The sequence below is a fragment of the Falco peregrinus genome, chromosome 8, assembly GCF_023634155.1.
Source record: "Falco peregrinus isolate bFalPer1 chromosome 8, bFalPer1.pri, whole genome shotgun sequence".
NCBI lineage: Eukaryota > Metazoa > Chordata > Aves > Falconiformes > Falconidae > Falco > Falco peregrinus.
In genome coordinates, this window is record NC_073728.1 from 16,781,654 (window position 1) to 16,802,048 (window position 20,395).

Genomic DNA, 20,395 nt, shown 5'->3' on the forward strand with positions numbered 1-20,395 from the left:
TCTCCCTCTTTCCTCCAAAAAACCGCCAAATATCTTTTCCAGTGGTTAACTGGAAACATACTTAAACAGATGGAAATTTTATGGTTTTTTTTCTTTTTCCCTCATCTACAGGATGTTGATAAATGGTCTTTTGATGTATTTGCCTTAAATGAAGCAAGTGGAGAGCACAGTCTGAAATTTATGATGTATGAGCTGTTTACCCGATATGACCTTTTGAGCCGTTTCAAGGTCAGAAACTAGTCAGAAGTAAAAATATGTATGCAAAAATAAGTATGTCAGATTTAAAATACAAGAAAACCAGGATATGTTTGAAATGTTTGCTTTTTTTTTATTGTACAACGTAGTGCAGAATTTCAAAAAATATGGTAAATCGAACATTGTAATATGGCCAATAGTTCTACCAAATGGAACTTCACCCAGAGCCTGCAAATTTTTCTACAACCCAAAAAATGGAAGGCTCTGTAGAGCCCTGTGTAAGTCAGTTTGGGGTGGGATGTTACTAGTGGGCAGATAAATGCTGTGAGCGCCAAATAAACAGATTATGTATCCAGCCTATTCACTCAGCAGTACTGAATCAGTGTCCCAGATTCATAGAACAACGATTCCCAATAAGGCAGAAAACTGTCGTTAGTCCCAAGTACTTTTTTCATGGTCTGGATCATAGCATGCTGCCTACCACTGTGCAGGGGTTTCAGCTGAACCTTCCTTTCCTAACCAACCTGGGAGATATATAAAGATAAGGCTGCTTTTCCATGGTGTTTGCAGAATGTTGCAATACAGTATGGAGTACTTATAACCAGCTTCGAAAGGCTGAGATAAAAATGCCGTATTTATCATTGTAGTAGTATTGAATGGAAGTTTCATTATAGTTTCAGAATCTCTGCACTGCAAAACTCCATGCTCCTTTTGAGGAGGCTGCCTCACCCTGAAGTTGATTTGAATATTTTAATTTTAACCAATAACCCAGACTCAGCTTTTCCCATCAAGCTTTTCCCTTCAAGCTCTGGGTGCTTGAAGTCAGAACCACACTGGCTGCCCTTAACAACACAGTCCAAAAGTACACAAAATTTCAGAGAGTACAGGCTCAGTGGACTTAAGCCTGTTTCTCGATCCCACTGTTTGCCTTTCAGGGCTTTTAAATAAAGAAAAAAATCTTAAGGAAAATGTCATTACATTATATGGGTGTTGTGGTTTAACCCCAGCCAGCAACTAAGCACCACACAGCTTCTTGCTCACTCCCCCCACCCCCAGCAGGATGCAGGGAAGAGAGTTGGAAGGGTAAAAATGAGAAAAATCGTGGGTTCAGAGAAAAACGGTTTAATAATGGAGATAATAACAACAACAACAGTAATAATAATAATAATATAATGACATTGAATGAAAAGGAAAATAACAAAGAGAGAGAAATAAAACCCAAGACAGACAAGTGGTGCAAATGAAAACAATTGCTCACCACCAACCAACTGATGTCCATCCAGTCACCGAGCAGTGGCACTGTGGCCAACCTTCCCGTTGTTTTATTTCTGAGCATGACATTATAAGGTATGGAATATCCCTTTGGTCGGTTGGGGTCAGCTGTCCTGCCTGTGTCCCCTTCCAATTTCTTGTGCCCCCTCCAGCCTTCTTGCTGGCAGGGCAGTGTGAGGAGCAGAAAAGGCCTTGGCTCTGTGTAAGCACTGCTCAGCAATAATGAAAACATCCCTGTATTATCAACACATTTTCCAGCACAAATCCAAAACATAGCCCTGTACCAGCTACTATGAAGAAAATTAACTCTATCCCACCAAAAACCAGCACAATGGGAAAATAAATGGGACTAGATAATACCTGTACTTCATAGATTGCCTGGAGGAAGAAAAGAAAGGGAAGTCATACTGTTAGATTCAGGGAAACCTTGTCTCAGGCAAGGTAAAACTGGTGAAGAAAAGGAGATAATCCTATGTTTAGACTCCTGTCTGCCAGGCCTTTATTATATATATGAACAATGTATGCATTCCTGGTACAGACAGACGAGGTGTCTTGAAAACCGTTTGGTTGATAGCTCTGCAGTCTCTTGTACACTAACCACATGCTGTGCATGGTGTATGTAGAGAGATGTAACATCTGCAAGAACTGGGTGAAGAATCCATGATGCATAGAAGACCTTTACATTTTAAAGTTTTCTTTTGTTGTTCTTTAACTAAATTCTATGGTATATTTATTTGTGGCTTATTTATTGCATGATTAACTTTGCAGCTGTTGTAGGATAAAAACATTTATTTTAATTTTTGCTTCCCCCCAGATCCCTGTTCCCAATCTTATTTCATTTGCTGAAGCTCTTGAAGTTGGTTACAGCAAATACAAAAATCCGTATCACAATTTGATCCATGCAGCTGATGTTACTCAAACTGTGCATTACATAATGATTCACACTGGTATCATGGTAAGAAATACTGCAAAGTTCGATTTACTTCTTTTCTCAGACTGTACTGTTTTGGATAACTGTGCATATGTGTCTTTTCTTAAGGAAAAAGCTCCCTTAAAAATTGTGCAGAGATAGATTCCAAACTGCTATTCAAGCTGTGAACTTTTTGTCATTTTAAGAGTTCTTCCAGGATGGAACTCTTTTGATGTGGAGTGAAAAAGTAGAAAAAAAAAAATCCTCCTTAAATCCCTTTTGCTTTTCATTGCCCGGGCTTGGCTATTATATATCGTATTAAAAGAGATCCATTTGCAGAAGTGGTGAGAATTTTTTTGCTTCCACATCAGAGCCTGGGAGGTATGATCAGGCAAGGAAACTTTAGCATCTGCTGAGGTCCTGGCCATTGAAAGATACGCTGGATCAGTACAGGCTTACTCAAATACTCTGCAGCTGCTTTTTCTTTTAGTTTATAACCTTAATTAGGACTGTTCTTGCATTGTGTATATGCATATACTAGGCAGGAGATTGTATTTGCCTTGCACTATTGCAATATCCCAATATTTTTCAGTGTTTGCTTTGGGAACTGAAGTGAGTCTGTGCAAGCATTTTTATTCTAAACACTTACCTTAGATTTAATACCAGCAATGGGAGTCTCCTCACTATCTGCTTGCTGGAAAAAAGTAAATATTGACTGAAAGAAAACTGGCATCTCTGTCAGTGGCCTTTTGATGATTTGTCTTCACTATGAATGCACTTGTTTCAAATTAAAAAAAAAAAAAGGGTGGGAAGTGATAATGCCTTATTTCTGTTTGCAGAGTCATAAAATGAATCCATAAGACTTTTGGAAAGGAAAGTTTTAGGGCTGACTCTGTATGTCTGTGCTCCAATATATACACAATAAATGACAGTCATTCACTTATGTTAAGCTTTTTCTCACTGAAAGCTTTGCCTTTGGCTTCAGCGGAGGAAAGAACAAGTCCCTAGGCATCGTAGGGTTTTATTCTACTGTTTGAAGAGAGTGTTTTGCCTCTAAGCATCAGGTTTTTAAAGCTACCTTTTAACACAAGTACTAATTGCAGAATGAAGCCTGGAGTCTTCACCAGCCAAGATTCCTTTTCACATTGAGGTGTTTTCTTGAGAAAGAACTTCCGTATCAGACTGAAGGACAGGCTAGACAGCTCTTGCCAAGATGACTTCAAACCAAAGTTGTTTTATACGATGTTCACCTATCAAAATAATATTTTAAAAAGAAAAAGCTTGAAGAGATTAGATCATAGTTCCTATCCTACCCTTGTCTTCTACTGTAAGATCAACTGCAAGCATTAAGTGATGTGAGACATGTTTTTATTGTAGGTATACAGCTGGATCAGCAAATTAACAGGGAGGAAAATCTTTATTGTATTACACGACACAAATATCCCTTGGGCCCATTGTAACTGTGCCCCTCTGCCCTTCAAAAAAAACAATAGCATCCAGATTTTCTATGTGATGCCAGGACAAGGTTCCAACTTCCAGAGCTATCCTAGTTAATCTGAGATGTTTGACCATTGATTAAACAACTTCACAACATGCTTTGTGTATATTTGAACACTGAATGAAGGAACCTGTTTCATATTTGGGTATCTGCTGTTCTACAGGGTATACATGAGGATGAGAAAGGCCTCTCTAACTCAGGTTTTACCATATTAGCATCCTAACCTTCTAACTGCACTTTGAAGTGATTTAGGTAACTGTTTTCAGAAAAGCTTAGACTTCATTGCTGTTACTTTGCTGTAAAACCTCATTAATGTTGCAATGCTGCTACAAAATATTCCTATAAAATTAGACCATCTTTTAAATACATTTGAATTGCTGAATTATAATATTGGAAAGTTCTTAGAAAGATACCTAACTAGGACAACACTTAGTCAAGAGTGCCTTCAAACAGATGTAGCTTGCCAGGCAGAAGGAACATTTATAGAAATCAGTGTTTGAAAGAGGGCCTAGTGATTCTGCAGCTTGCGAAGTATTTATGTCCCAAACGTCATTTGCAGTTTGAGAGCGCATCAGTATGATGCAAACATTCCATTTATTTTTTTGGGTTTTTTTCCTGTTCCTTGGTTAACCCTGAAGAACCCTACTCAATAACAATTTGAAGTTTGCTTCTCAAGCTAATATTTTTCAGAGTATGTCCGTTGTAATGCCTCTTTTCTCTCTGTTGTATCTTCTAACAAATACCTGGACTGGAGTCAATTTGAGGCAATTCTATATCAAATTCCCATGTATTTTTTGCAGATTGGCATGTGATTTGAAGTTCTTATGCTTTCATTGTATCTTAAGGAACTAACAGTGACTCCCAAATCATGCAAAGAATTGCTGTCTTCGTTGTTCACTTCTGAAAGACATACTGAAGCAAATGTTTCAAAAAGCTGGGTTTTAGAAAATCCTTTTCACAATTGCAGTTGTTAAGATCATACATTTGGTATCTTTTATAGGCACCTGGAAAACATCCATATTTCAGCATCTACCAAAAAATTTGGCTGGTCAGAGTTTATGCTTCTCCACAAGTCTTTAGAAAGATTCCGGTGAAGAATAACACATATTCAGGGTCACAGTTAAAGAACTGAAATGATCATTGTAATTTCCAACTTATAATATCTTAAGAAACAAGATCCAGCCACCTCAGATCAATGTGTTAAAAAGTTAGATATCACAGATGGCACATAGTCTATTAGCCTTCCTAAGAGATTAAATCCCAGATGATACGACTGAGAAATATAAGTCAACCTTGGATTTATGAAGTCTTCATCTTTATAAAGATTGAAGAATCCAAGTCCCAGGGAATAAATCTTGTAAAGAACTTTTGAGTCATCGATCATCTTCCCACTATCCCTTTTCTCCTCCCACATACCTGTATTGCTCAAACTAAATGAAAAAATGTCTCTACTGTCAATAAGCGCATTGTGAGACTCCCTTTCTTACTCATTTTTTAATCCACTGTTGTCTAAAAAAATAGTTTGAACCAGAGCTCATGAAAAGTTGAAATGTATTTATTTACTTACAAGCAATTTATAATGCTGGAAAACATCTCTCAGTAGTAAACGTATTTTCCAATAGGTGTTACACCTGCATTACATAGTATCTTCCCGGAGGGAAGTAGGTTCCAGCTCTTCACAGTCTTGCAGCCCTCCAGATACCTGCTTTTCCCTCTCCCTTTGGGCGAAACACTTGTTAAGTGTCTTTCTAAGAGCTTTCTCCTACTGCCTTAGAAATCCTTTAGCTAGAGTAGTTTTCTGAGTCTGTGATTTGAATACAGATCTGAAATTTGATTGTATAGCTACAGTCTCTAGAGTAGTTGCTGTCATATAGTAACGTATGAAGTTTCTGTGTAGCCTGTAGACATTGTTGTAAGAAATCCTCTTCTACTTATAAATGCATTGTCTAGCAACTCTTTTGGTTACTAAACAAGCTGATCTTTGAAAAGGCGTCTTAAAGCAAAAGTTTATGTTTAGCTTTAGTTACTAATAATTTCTGGGTTTCTGTTCTGTCTGGTATGTTGAAAACATTGTGAAAGCCAGGACTGGTCATGGCCTGGTTTCTTGTGACACACAATATGATGAAGGTCATCGTTTCCATTTTTAGAACTGCTTACAGTACATTCTCATTCCTCTGTTGTGACCTTTTAAAATCTATACTGCTTCACCAACAGCCAGTACTTGTTGTTCCTCAGCAGTCTTATTTTGTCACTGAATGACCTATTTCATTATTCTCTTATTACTTATGAATCTTGACTGTTTCCTTTCTTCTTCTTTGAAAGAAGTACTACTGTTGGCAGCTTTTAATACTTCTGGCGGCTTATACACCTTATATCCATTCATGCACACGTATGTGCACATATGGGCATATAAGGATGAGATCATTCTTTGATCCTTTAGTACAGAAGCTTACTTCCACCCTAAAAAAAATTGAAATATATGTGGAAATGCTTGACTGGCATTTGACTTAATCAGTCCTATGACTGCGGGGTTTAATTATCATATGATTTTTCTGCCCTCATTTTTAGATGGAGTAATTTTTTTCCTTAAGGATGATTTATCATTCAAGAAATAGAACTTGAAAGATAAAATAGCAGAGGTTATTTTACAAACCGACTGATACAGAACAGGCTCAGTTAGCAAGAGTTACAAAAGTGCACAAAACTCTAGGGTCTGCATTATTTTGTATACATGACCTGTATTACCTTTTGTTCTCAGTTACTGTGTACTAGCCTTATGCACCCTTTTTTTGCATTAGTACAAAGTATGATAAAACGTAGAATAGAAAAATCTCCTATGGGCCTAATTTTAGTGCTATAAACACTGGTAAAATATAGTTAATGCTGATGTTGTACCAGAATTTATTATGAACTGTCTATATTGTTCACTAAAAGACAATTTATAATAGGTTTTTAGATGAATATACCATTATTTGGAAAGTGCCATGTATGGGCTAGCAGGTTAGGTACTTCCTACTTGAAACAGCTACAAAGTATACCATGTAATTATCTTAATAACTTACTGTATTTCTGGCTGCCAATATTTACTTTGCTAGTGACCATAAGGACTTTAACTTGGTCATAGAGAAATCATAAGTACAAGGAGTTATTTTACTGTATAATAGCAAAGTGTTAAGGATATATAGTTACCTGAAATAAGACAAGAGTAAAGTTTCCTTAAGTTGAAGATAATGCAAAACTTTTCCAGTACTGTAGTACTTAATCTGAGTTAGACTATTATAGAAAATATGACTAAGATTTGTTTTTCATTTACCAGCACTGGCTCACAGAACTGGAAATTTTAGCAATGATCTTTGCAGCTGCCGTCCATGATTATGAACATACTGGGACCACAAACAATTTTCATATTCAGACAAGGTAAGCGAGGTGCTCTCTTAAGTGTCATATCTGGAGTTTGCTGTTCATTGGTCTGAACTGTTTCATACATCTTACTGATACAGCCAGGAAGCAGCCGGGTCATTCCTGAATTTACAAATTGCTTCCTTGACCTCTGTACAGTTAATGGGACTGCTGACATGAGCAAAGACGGTGTGGAAAAGTAAGGAGTTAGCTCCATAGTGTTTGAAATCATTATATTTTGGAGCTGATATGTCAAGAGAGATTTCAAAGAGATTCAGATCACAGACTTGAAAGCCCCTCACCCCTCTATATGTTTGCTTATATTTTGATACTTTTGACTTAAAAATTTCTTCTGCAGTGTCCCCATAAAAATACCATTCCACTTTCAGCAATGTGTCTGCACTTTACTTCGGCTGCTACATTTTTTTTTTTTGAAGTTGCATATTAAACTTACAGGGTCCTAGTACAGAGGGAGAAACCTTCAAGTACAGCTTTAGAAATACCTACCACAAGTTGTCTCCTAGCTTGTTTTGATAGCATCTGCAGTAGTTACGAAAAAGAAATCTAGAAAGAAATCCAGTTTAAAAGTCAGGCTAACTGCAGGTGCAGCATGTCATCCTAGCCTCTGGTCCAGAACAACAGCATATACCTCTCTCCCTTAACATATTTTCACCTTATCAAAGGAAAATCACTGCCCAATCCATTAATGGGTGATAAATCATATACCCGATACTTAACCTAGTACAAAGCATCTTACACTTCTGTCACGCTAGGCTGTACTTTGTTTTTACTATCCTCAGTTGATGAGTATGCTTTACCTGCTGTTAAAAAAAATTCAGCAAAGCACTGGCATTTTCTAACAAAACAGCTCTGTGCTAGAAATACTACTACTTCAAACAGAAGCATCCTCACACTCACCTATACAGATGTAGTGCCTAATATTTAAATTAAATCCATAACATACTTGTGCCCAGAGATGTGCCCTTTGTTATTGAACAAATTATGTATCTGCAGCTGAAATAAAGACAGAATTCTTTTCTCCCTCAGCATAGTCTGGCTAAAAATAAACATCAGTTTGTCATCCCAAGTTTATATTACTTTTCTATTTTTGTCCTTAATATTTTGCTCTGAAGTATTGCAAAAGTGGAAAATCAATTAAGCTGTTACCCTTTGAATTTTACTTGGGCATACTTGCAAACAGGTATTTGTTTTGTAATTAACTCATTCTTCCCTACTAGTGGAACTTGTCTCTGATGTGGCATCCCAGGCCCATGATTCCAGGCTTGTTTTGCCTGAGAAAAGCTGATGAAATGGCTGTCATAGTCATAGCAAATCTTAGCACTGTTTAAAACTAACCATAAGTAGCTATGTGGATCAAAGTGTGCTTCATTAACACGTGATTGTCAGATCACAGATTTTCCCATGATTTTAGTAGGAGTATGTATGTAAACATATTCATTATTTAGGTAGGTTATGGTTTGTTCCCACTAAATAAAATTTCCAGTCCTATTTTCATTTTTTAGATTCCTTGGTACCATACCATACACGTGGGTGGTTACACTAAATATATGTTATTGCTCAACAAAACAAAAGGCTGGATTTACCATATTAATATCATAGTAAGTTACGTTGCTAAATCATCACACCTTTCTCCTGGCACAGACTTTTCAGTTGGCCAAATGGAAATACTCAAGAACAGCTTTATCAGAACAGAAGTGTAGCAGAGAGGGGAAACCTGAGGTTGCTTAGCAAGTCATATCAGGTCTTGGGGAAACAAATTCCCCAAGAATTAATGAAGTTTGAAGCTAAGGATGATAAATCCATACCACATCAAAATTTTTGAAAATCTGTAAGTAATTTTGGTATTGTAGATTAGTCTTTAGTTAAGAAGGAAAGGATACTATCAAGGATGATAACGTTATGCAAGGGTCTGGCTTTCGGAAGCACTTGAGTGCAAATCAAATTTCAGCTTAGCATCTCTTCCATTCCATTGCTACGAGGCTCAAAGTTTCACAGTTTTTCTGACAAAAGATGGCATCCATTTAAAACATGTGAAATTGAAGTTTTAAAATATTTTATTACTTGCAGCTCCTTCTAATATATGAGTGACATTGGCCACAGCTCCTCTGTCTCAGAACAGGGGTACTAACTTAATACCCATGCTATGTGCAGAGACCCCTCTGTTGGTGAATGCACTGCGTTTTAAACGGTTGGATTGCCAATGTGTACTTTTGAGCAGCCTAATTAGAGCATTTCTGTTGCTCTACAATCCCATCTACAGTCAAGAAGCTGAAAGATCGCCTCACAAATTTTTGTCACAGTTATATAAATAAAACATTACACATTTAGGAATATGATTTTCCCACAAACAGTATATACAATGGTTTAATGATACATTTTTATGCGTTTAGGAGGGAAACTTTATCAGTATTTGATACAATTGGAATAAATAAACATAGTTTGGTATATATAATCAGTAGTTCTCCCAGAGAATAGACAGTCCTACCTTCCTCAGTGCCATCATCAGGATGCTATTGCAAATTCTGCCTTTTTCTTAACACTAGGTCAGATGTTGCAATATTGTACAATGATCGTTCTGTTCTTGAAAATCATCATGTAAGTGCTGCTTATAGACTCATGCAAGAAGAAGAGATGAACATCCTGGCAAATTTAACCAAAGATGACTGGAGGTAAGACCTACTGTGACATTCAAACTTAATTCCAGTATTTAAAAATAATAAAAAACACCAAGCCTTCCCTGTGGAGTCTATTTTAAGAGTTCAAATTACAGGAAGAAACTTTGGCACTGGAAGGAGTAACAGATTTAGGGCTTAGGAAAGGCTGCTGTGTGTAAAGAAGTACTGTTTGAGAGACTCCATATAATTTTCCAAGTGAGGTTGTGCATTTATGAGGCACAGTGTTGGACTTGTGTGGACAGTGTCTCAGGTGAGATAGCTCTTCAGGAAAACCACAATGTTGCCCGTCTTGAGCTAGGTTATCTTTGTCTAACAGTGGGTTAAAACCTCAGTGCAGAGTCACACTGCTGCCAACTTGACCACTACTGCCTTTGGGATTTCTGCTGTGTAACATACCACAGTGTAGTCACATCTTGGTTAAGCATTAAAAAATGAATTATCTGGAGAGTAAAAAAAATAATAATAATAAAGGCCAGGCACAGTAGTACCCCAGAAATCGCTCTTGTTTTTTTTTTAATTTCTGCTTCTTAATTTTAGTATAATTCTGAAGAAAATATGACCACCTGAAAGAATCAGGATCATAATTGATATGTCACAAATACCTGCAAGACCAAAATGAACAAGTGTTAGAGATAAGACTTTCTGCATTATTAAAAATGATGTTATCTTTATACATCTTTGATTGCTACCTATAGCACTTAAAATGAGTCTTCTGTGTATTTCTGTAAACATAGCTATTATTCAGAGATTCAAAAATAACTTTTAAATAGGTGGACTGTGAAGTCAGGGAGAGATGTTCTACTTCCAGAAAAGTCTTCCACTATGAATGATACCACCACAAATAAGAAAGCTATACTCTGCTTTGTATATATTTTCACAAAGCTATAAATTTATGAAGAAATATGTGAATGTCAGATCAAATTTTGGTGTGGTGTATATTTACAGATGAAGGACTGTTTTACATGGTAGATTTACATTATGTTACTTACCTACATAATCAGAACACTTCTAAATAAAGCTTTTATTGTATGTAAGCCTGCTGACCCTTTTGGTTTTCAATTCATTATTTTACTGTAGCTACTCTAAAACACTTAATATTAAAGTATTTATAATTTTTTATTTAATACATCAGAGGGAGGAAACATACACCTTTTTATTCTCATAAAAGATTTCTTCTCAGAAGATACTCATTTGGATTTAGTTATCACAAAATTTGTGCTGTATATTTTGTTCTGGAGAAGGATCTCTGGAAGTAAATTGTAAACTTCAACAATAATTGTCATATACACCTATATTTTCTTTGCCAACATGAGTCAGCCTTGCTCTGCTTCAAAATATTTGGGGCCTGATAGTTTTGGGGCTGATAGAGCTCTGTGACCCTGTTTTTGCTTGTCCTAGCTATTCAGTATGGAGAAAGTGATTGTGCCAGTAGAGAGCCAACAGAGGCTGGTATTTTGTCTTTTAAAACCATCATTGTAGAGAGGTAATGATTTTCCAATCTTGAGACTTGTTACCTTGAGTATGTTCTTTTGAAGTGTTGTTGTTTCATATTGTGTCCTACCAGAGAATGCTTCCAGGTAGAAAGGGGCAGATCTGCAGTTGAATTTCAGTTCAGGACTGGACCACGAATGGCTTGAAGACACTTGTGTGCTTCCCCAGTCCTGGCTCCTTCATCACTGGAGACCACCATAAATGAGTATAGCTTGGGAATCCCTGCAGCAACATGCAGTTGGTCCAGCTGACAGAAATCTGGCTGCCAGCTAGTACAGTGCGTCCCAGTCATTCCCTTTTGTTATGTCACTGGGGAAAAGAGTGATAGGATGGAAACTCCTGTGAAAGAAAATATTTGCCAATGGAAAGAGGAGCCTATGGTTTCCAGGTGTGTGATGTTTATACATATTGCTCTGGTGGACTGCAACAGAATGAAGGGAGGAATGTGATAGACTCTTCACATTTCTGAAGCGCACACTTCTCTGCATAGATTGCTCAGTCTGGTCTTCCCCCAGTTCTTTTTCCAGTCCACTTACAGACCCTTTGCTCTAACTTCTATTGCATTTCAGTTCTCTGTGGCTTTTGAACCTGTGATAAACTACCATGTTCCTTCAGAAGTTGCTCAATCACACAGTGAGTGTGTTTGTACTTGCTTTTCAGTCCGATTTCACTGTAACCCGACTAGGATTTCCTAGAGGATCATATCTTAGTGTTGCAAATTTTGTTTGTATGCAGTGGCTGCACAGATCCAGTCCACTATAAGCAGCCAGTTTGAAGCTGGTGGAATTTGGCAACCTGAGAAAGTAGATTTTATGGTTTCTTGTTGCGGCTATTCAGTACAACTTAGAAGAAATGTAAGAACTGACTAATAAGTTCAAGCAACTAAACCAGAACACTCAGTTCCATGTTTTGTCACTTAGCTAGGCAATTACAGTCTGTACTTTACAAACCAGTAAATTCCAAAGTGCTAATGCGAGAACCTGCACAACCTGTTGAAGTCTGATGCTTTAATTTAGAGGGTTGGTCATCGAAATGATGGTTTCCTGGTATTTGTTTCTAATATCAAAAAAATCCTTTTACCCTATCATCAAATACAGTTGTTCATTGGTGCAATGACAGATCTGTTAGCCATTTAAAAGGTCTTCAATTTTCTAATTATTGCTAGAGCAAATTTCTTGGATCTGTACTGAAATTCATGCTGTTAGACTTAACAATTTTGAAGTTTGCACTGAATTAAATTGGCAGTAAATTGAGATGATAATTTGTTCAACTTTTTAATGTACTTCCTGGCATTGATTAATTTCTTGTCTACTGTCAGATCTGTTTTCTTGAGATGCAGCGATTTCATTTTTTAAAAAATTAATACCACTGCCTATTTAAACTGTGTTTCTGCTAATTATTTCAGCAAGATGAAGCAAAGTGACTAAGAATGACTACAGTATTACGTTTGCTTTTCTACACGTTAACATTAAGAAGATAAATGCACTAATAAACCGTCAGCTTCAATTAAGTTTAAAACATAGGGTTTGGGTCTGGGCAGGGAAACACTGCTGGCATTCTGATGAGGATGTCCTTTGTGGATAGTGCATGTGACATTCATAGTGATTTCTCACACTTTCCTCAACTCTGAAAATATATTCCAGTCTTCCATATTGTCTTGTTTCTGTCGCTTAGCGCCCCTATATAACTAAAGGATTCCTTTTTTGTCCTCCTTTCTTCTTTTATTTACCAGGCTTCTAGCACCCCGTGTGTTATGTGAACAGTTATAGGTGGTCAGGTGGTATTAATATCTCAAACCATTCCCTTCATAAGGCATACAACGTTATATTACCCGATTATGCAAAAAGGAATAACAAAACAGTATGAATTGTATACAATGCATGATGAACAGCTTTTCTTTCACCAATTCCTTTGGGAGACTTCTGTTTGAGGAAGGCAGGATTGCTATAACTTGCGAGATTAACCTTATGTCTTCAGTTCCCAGCCTACTTTCGCTCAGCTTAGCCTGTTCCTACATTTTTTCATTAGTTTCCAGCTGACTAAATGTCTCTGACATGGGCAAATCCAGGTAAAGCTGGTTTCTGTTTATCAGTTAACTGCTGTTCTGAGAAGTCCATGTGCCAATCCTTGTCTCTTGTTTATTACAGCATTATTCATGTTGTTTTTTCACATCATCTTGCATCTATTGTTTTACAGTATGCTATCCATAGGACATATGGATATAGGAGGGTTAAGAAAGGATGACAGCACAGGACATGACAGTTTACTTAAGAAAAATGGAGATTGTATACTCAAAACCATTAATCTTCCAGTTGTGGGCCCCAAAAACTGCTATGCACTGTACGTGAATACTGTTACCCGCTTCCCATCATAGAACTAAAGATGAAACACATACGTATCTTTTTGCCATGGTAGCATGAGCAGTGCTAACTGTATTATCCCGATGTCCTTGTAGCTGTGGAGTGCTTGATAAAAGGGGCAGAGATTTCTGCCCAGGAGTTACCTGTGAGACCAGCTGAGGTCTCCTTCAGTGTGAAAGCTGAGGTGGTCTTTTTTTTCTCCAGGGAAAAAAAAAGGGGAATGGTTTAAGTCCAAGAGTAATCTTTTGTGCAATGGTAGTAGACTGAGCATTTGTAGCTCTAGTAGAGCTTTATTTAATATTTCCCCATCAGTTCTCAATTTTCCATTTCTCTATTGACGATGCATGGGGGTGCAGGCAGGAAACAATTGCAGACCATAGGTGGAGAGCTTCTCCTTTGCTGTCAAGCAGCTTTTCAGTGGCCTGAAATCTTCAGAATATGTTGAGTGCTACATTTTTTGATTCTTATTAAGGTGATGGAGTTAAGAATTAGGGTTTGTCTGCTGCCATGACAGTATGAGTAAGCAGAAAGCAGCATTTTCCTTCTGTGTGTGGTGTTCTGTAGTAAGGGTGAGCTTATTTCTGATTACTCTTAAAAGTTCAGATGTGGAAAGAAAATCTCCCATAGAAAGGGGAAGTGGTAATTATTTCAGTTACAAACAATGCAGAGCCCTCAGTTTTCATGCAGTGTTAGCTGTTGTTTTGTTGGGGTTTTTTAAACGGGTTTGGCTGTGTTTGAAGGGTACAGTTTCAAAGCAATGTGGAGGAGGAACAGTTGGGATGCAAATTAATTAGTATCTTATTATGAGGTCAGGTAAGGTAAGACATTTTCTAAACTCAAGTTGCTATGGCTGCATTTTACTGAGTAGAAGTGAGAGGACTGAGTCTTTTTCCAGTTGCATCAAAGCAAATCAGGAATAAATACACAAAAATCAATAGGAGTATTAGATTAAATATGCAATTACTTTGGCACTGAAGTAATCTTGATAGGTTTTATAACAAACTGTTCTAACAGCTCTGAAGAAAACTGCAATTTACCTCTTTCAAACATAGTCCTATGAAAAAAATACAATGTTAAGTAAATCAAAAGTATGAATACAGTATGAAAGATCAGTGAGAATGACTAAAGTAGGATACTACTATTGTAATTGATATTTGGACATCCTTCAGATTGGGGATTGGGAGTGTGCTTATAATCAAAGTTTTTATGTGGTGAATTGTCCCCATTATATATATAAATAACACTTGCGCATAAACCCTCCATTTAAAAAGCATGTAAAGAAAGACCCGGTAGACTCCCACATAGTCTATATAGAATCGTTCTACATCAAGGAAACTGAATTATCCAAATCAGTAATTATTGTTGACAGAATTAATGTAATTCCATATACAATCAGAATTAATACACTTTCTTACATGATTCATGTTTTACTATTTTCATATTCATTTAATAGTAAGCTGATGGACAAGCCAACATCTCTGACCATAATACCAAGATAAACAAATTATAACTCCCAAATTTGTTCTGGTTCATGAAATAGGCATTAAGGTATTTTTGAGATGAAGGATAGTTTGTCATAATCAGTGGTATAATGTTGATGGTGTTGCAGATGTAATACCTCTTGCTCTTCTGAGTGTTTCCACAGCCTTCTCCCTAGGCTTAGTGTTATGCCTGCTCTGTGCTAATACAAGGGTGCTAATAAAAGACACAAATATATTCTCTTGGGTGGTGGTAAGCCCGGAGACCAACCGGTTTTTTGAATGCTGTACTGCTGGAAAAATAAGGAAAGACTTATAATGGGCAACAGAACTGCATGTAATTTTAGCTTATACACTAGAAAAGAGGAATTACAAAATGGTGTGACTCTGAAGTAATGGTTACAGAGTGCATTTTCTGAAGTACATTTCTTTCACAGAATCGCTTTAGGGTACAACATTCAAGTTGTTAATCATTTATTTAAATGCTTTTTAAAATGTAATAAAACTCGTGGTGTTGTTTAGAAAGTTATAAATTAACAAGTACTGCTTAAACAAAGGTACCATACATAGAATAAATGAATTGTAATAAGTCATTTTGCTTTTAATTATTTTTAGGGAGTTGCGTAGCTTGGTCATTGAGATGGTTTTGTCTACAGATATGTCGGGCCATTTTCAACAAATTAAAACGATGCGACATACACTACAGCAGACAGAGGGGTAGGTTTTTTTCCCATTCTGTTCATTATCTGTAGCCTTTCAATGAGCTTATGTACGATAGTTGCTTTTGTTTTGAGATAATTGGAGCATGTCCTTGAATTGACAGGGTAGACAAAGCCAAAGCCATGTCTTTGATTCTACATGCAGCAGACATAAGCCATCCAGCAAAATCCTGGGAACTGCACTATCGGTGGACCATGGCCCTGATGGAAGAATTTTTTCGACAGGTGCTGTTTCTTAAATCCTTTAAGAAATCTAATTCAAGAAGCAGAGGTTACACAACTAAGTCTTTTCCTAAGTCTACCAACAAGGATACTGTTGGTTGTGATTGACAAGCATAGTCAGTAGTATATATTCCTTACTCTTCATACATATCACTGACTTTAATTCAACTTTTATGTGCTTGAATAAGATGAAATTGTTATAGCTTTATATCTGTTTCAGCTGATACCAGGATTCTGAGTGTTGTAGCATTTTTTTCTTTCAATTATAATATAACTTGTCAAGCTGTTTTCATTGTGTAGACAGAGATTTATATATGCTTTGAGTTAAAAAGAAGCACCAGCAGGGTAGGATGAGGGACTTGAAAATAGGAAGAATTAATTTTCAGCAAAGAAGGCAAAACGTTGTTTCCGTTTCACATTTCAGAAAGCCCTTCTATTTCTTTTCCTTGAGTACTTCCCATGCATATGCCACATAGGTCTGAATGTTTTGCTTTAATAACAGCCTGATCCAACATGGGAGGTTAGACACTATCATCCTGTTAATGCTGTGGCCATATACCCTAAAACAAAAATGAAGACACACCTTTGTGACAGACTCCATTTCTGTGAGATACTGTATTCAAAGAGAAAGGCCAGTAGGTGTTGGTGTCACTTCTGCCATTTTTTTACTCACCTCAGCAGGTGGAAAAAAACATTTCTCCAAAAGGGGAATACTCTCCCTCTAATGACTATTTGTGACCGTGCACATTTTTAACATAACAGTTAATGAAGTACAGTTGATAAACAAAATCCAGTTTAGGTATTACACAGTTTCTGCAGTTACACACAGGTTGTAAAAATGGTTAATACAGATAACAGAACAGTGTATGTCTTGCTCAGCTTGATTGTCATTAATTTGCTATCTGCTGATATTTTCAAATCAGATGGGTCACACTTGAAGAAGAGATCAGAGAATAAAGAAGTCAGTATATTAAACTGTTAGGTTGTTAGGCCCATCTGCCCTAGAAGGTTCTTGCTTGGTTCCTAGAGGTTCTTTATATGAATTCTCTGTAGGGATCATGAGGACATCCTTCATCTGGGCTTTGCACCAGAGAGGCAGATTGGAGAGCTGGTGTCTTAATCTAAGTAACAAATGGACTGAGTTTTGTGGAAATAATGAGCAGAGTCATGGGTTTGTGTCTGCTTCTGTAGATGGAAATGATGAGCATTTTGAACATGAGAGGTAAAAGGAGGAGCAGATTACCCCAGGTATATATTACTTGAGAAGATCAGAAATGACCAACTGTAAAAACATTTTAGACACAGTCAGACTAGATAGAGCCCATAGGACATTGAGGCAATGTGTCCAGTCAAGTGGAAGTAGCGTTAGCAGTGAACAGTACCACACTGGTCATTGACTGCCTGGGATCAGCTAATATTTTTGTTATTCCTTTATCCTTTCGTTAGAAGTAACTGGATCCCAAATAAGTCGCTCAAAGATTTGAGGAGGCATTTAACAATAGCATCAAATCACCATGTATGTATGTCTGCAACTCAGCAGTATAAAATGTGAAAGACTTTCAGGCTGTGGAGGAGTTGCAAGGAATTGACTCCCTCTTTATATGTACTAAAAAGAACAGCACATGTAGAGTAGCTCCAACACATTTAAGGCGTGATGAAGTAACTGTACCTGCAGAAATGCACTGAGCAGCGCAGACACAGGAGGTCTCCTGCTTCCTAAATGCACTGGCTTGGCTATGCATCCTCTGGTCTGTTGATCTGGGTATGTGTGGAGGAAATCTCTGTGACTTCCAAATCCATGTCAGCCAAGGTGAAGTAGTCCAAATGTATACAAAACCCACTAATTCCTCCTCTGCTTTTCTTAAAAGATAGTAAGTCAACTACTTTGCTGCCTTACAGGAAAAAGCAACGGTCTGAAACTGCCAGTGCAAAACCAAAATGTTTTAACAGGCAGCTTTCAAAGTAGTGAGCACCAGCAAAAAATGAACATTCACCTAGACACTAGACAAAAAACTTTGTTAACTGCAGCTAATGGGTAAAATATGTGCCAGTGTTAACTTCAGGGAAAAAGCTAAATAACGCTTTAAATTTAAAAGCAACAACTACAGAAAGCGTGTTGTAATGCCAAGGAAGATCTGAGCTACTTGTTTAAAATAGAAATACACCCACTCATCTCAAAACTGTAAAAATAAAGAAATGCATAGTTCAAGTCACACAAAGAAGTATCATAACATAACATAAGCTCCTATAGCATTCTGCTCTCAGCCTGAGTAGATCCAAAAGCATAAAAAGAGAATTTGTCCAGTGAGTTCACCACCTCACAGAGAGTCTTTTTTTACTGCTTTGATCTTTATCTTGGTTTTAAGTCTCATGAAATTATAATGATCAATTTCAATATTAATGCTGTATCCCTTATTACAAGTCACAATAGACTTAGACCTATATGATATTTAAGTATTAATTATGTATTATATTAATTGCAAAGTAATTCATAATTGGGGTAAAGAGCTACTTGAAAATATTAAAAAAATCAAACTGATTCTTTGCTAGTGTGGAATTTTCTCTTTTTTAATACCTGGTTGAAGGAAGATGACAAAATTAATATTACTTTGTAAATCCTGTGTCCAAAAATGGCTCACAACTGGTTAGTTACAACAACCCCAGTTTACATTATATCACAGTCTGGCTCCTGCATTTACATGGGGGTGCCACTATAGCACTGCTCCTAGTAGTAAGCGTTCATTTGTTCTACACTCTGAAGTCAAATTATGAACACTTGGGTGTAAAATTTAAAGGCCATAGTGATAAAACTCTCCACTTCCACATGAAATGCAGTCTGCGAGGTACATCTGTTTCTGTGGCTGAAGTAGTTTTATTGGTATTATAGTTCTAAAATTTTCCCAAATCTAGTTCAATGATACATGATGAAAAGACTAAGGAGAGTTGATATTACCCCCATCATCCATCAGTTTCTGGTGAGATCTTTGGGAAAATGGTAGGTTCATGTACTGCTCCCCATTGAATGATCATGAAACAGCACTCTCCATGACTAGTGTAATGCATAGAGTCATCCTACTTGAAAGACTTAAGTTTTCCTGTATCTATAATGTCAATGCTTCTGAGGGCCAGGTTTGTCCAGCTACACGATTTCTAGCTTCCTTTGAAAGATGTCTCTTCAGGATTTTTTGCACCACTAGACTTTCTGTTTGAGCTTTTGCAAGTCAATTAGTGTATCATGCTGAAAATGGAGATAACACACACCCCTGGCTACTAAGACCAGATCTAGGTTGTACAAATCACCTTTGTAATGAAATTGATCTTTTTTTCTTATGGCTTCAGCAGCAGAGAGCCATGCCTGCTAGTGAGAATGAGTTCAAGTCAGATAATTCCCTTGACCTGTGTAAATCCATCGAAGAAATTTTACATGTCGGATAAACCAATGTAATAGAAGGAAACACTTAGCGTTTGGCATACTATTACAAATATGTCTAAATATCTCCAGTCCCATGACATCTGGGACCAGCAGGACTAAACTGTGCATATTGAAGAACTTCATATATGTTAAATCTCATTGGCAGTTGCTTTGCTCTTGAGGAGAACTTGCTTACAATAAGTTCCTTTATAAAAAAACTTTCAAATGTAAGTTAGAATTTTGACTTTTACTTTTTCTGAAAGTTTTAAGATAAAAATAATGAGGGGGGTTTTGCTGTGGCTTGTTTTTATATTTAGGAATATTAGTGAATAAAATAATCTGTTGAATAAATACTAAGAATAATTCAGATTCCTTTGTCTCTCCATCCCTCTGTCAAATATGTGCGTATAATATTAAACATTGTTGTTTGCAGGGAGACAAGGAGGCTGCTTTGGGTCTTCAGTTTTCCCCACTCTGTGACCGCAAGTCTACTTTGGTAGCTCAGTCTCAAATAGGTAATGACAAGTTGTGGTTTTCTTTTGCTTGTATGTGTAGGAGCATGTAAAAGCATGCAGACATTTCTTATGATTTTTAAATGTTCCAAATGCCATCATATAGAAGGTATTCCGTTGCACCTATCTGTTCACCAAACTCATATGCTCGTACAGAAGAAATGTGCTGGTCTCAAAAGAAGTAATTTTAGCATATGTGATGCCAAGGAGGGGATAGTAGAGGGATTAACC

General features: G+C 37.0%; 1 protein-coding gene across 8 annotated transcripts in view; it reads left to right on the forward strand.

Moving 5' to 3' along the window:
• PDE1A (phosphodiesterase 1A) overlaps positions 1–20,395 on the forward strand; it is a 249,081-nt gene that overhangs the window by 182,195 nt on the left and 46,491 nt on the right. For 7 of the 8 annotated variants that reach the window (XR_008748561.1, XM_055812952.1, XM_055812956.1 and 4 more), the window contains 7 exons: positions 112–228; positions 2,282–2,422; positions 7,192–7,292; positions 9,839–9,964; positions 15,915–16,016; positions 16,123–16,243; positions 20,086–20,167. Coding sequence is in view for 7 of the 8 variants with exons in the window: in XM_055812952.1 (XP_055668927.1) it covers positions 112–228; positions 2,282–2,422; positions 7,192–7,292; positions 9,839–9,964; positions 15,915–16,016; positions 16,123–16,243; positions 20,086–20,167 (790 nt within the window). In the remaining variant the exon portion in view is untranslated. The remainder of the gene's footprint in view (positions 1–111; positions 229–2,281; positions 2,423–7,191; positions 7,293–9,838; positions 9,965–15,914; positions 16,017–16,122; positions 16,244–20,085; positions 20,168–20,395) is intronic. The other variant, XM_055812955.1, reaches the window with a different exon arrangement.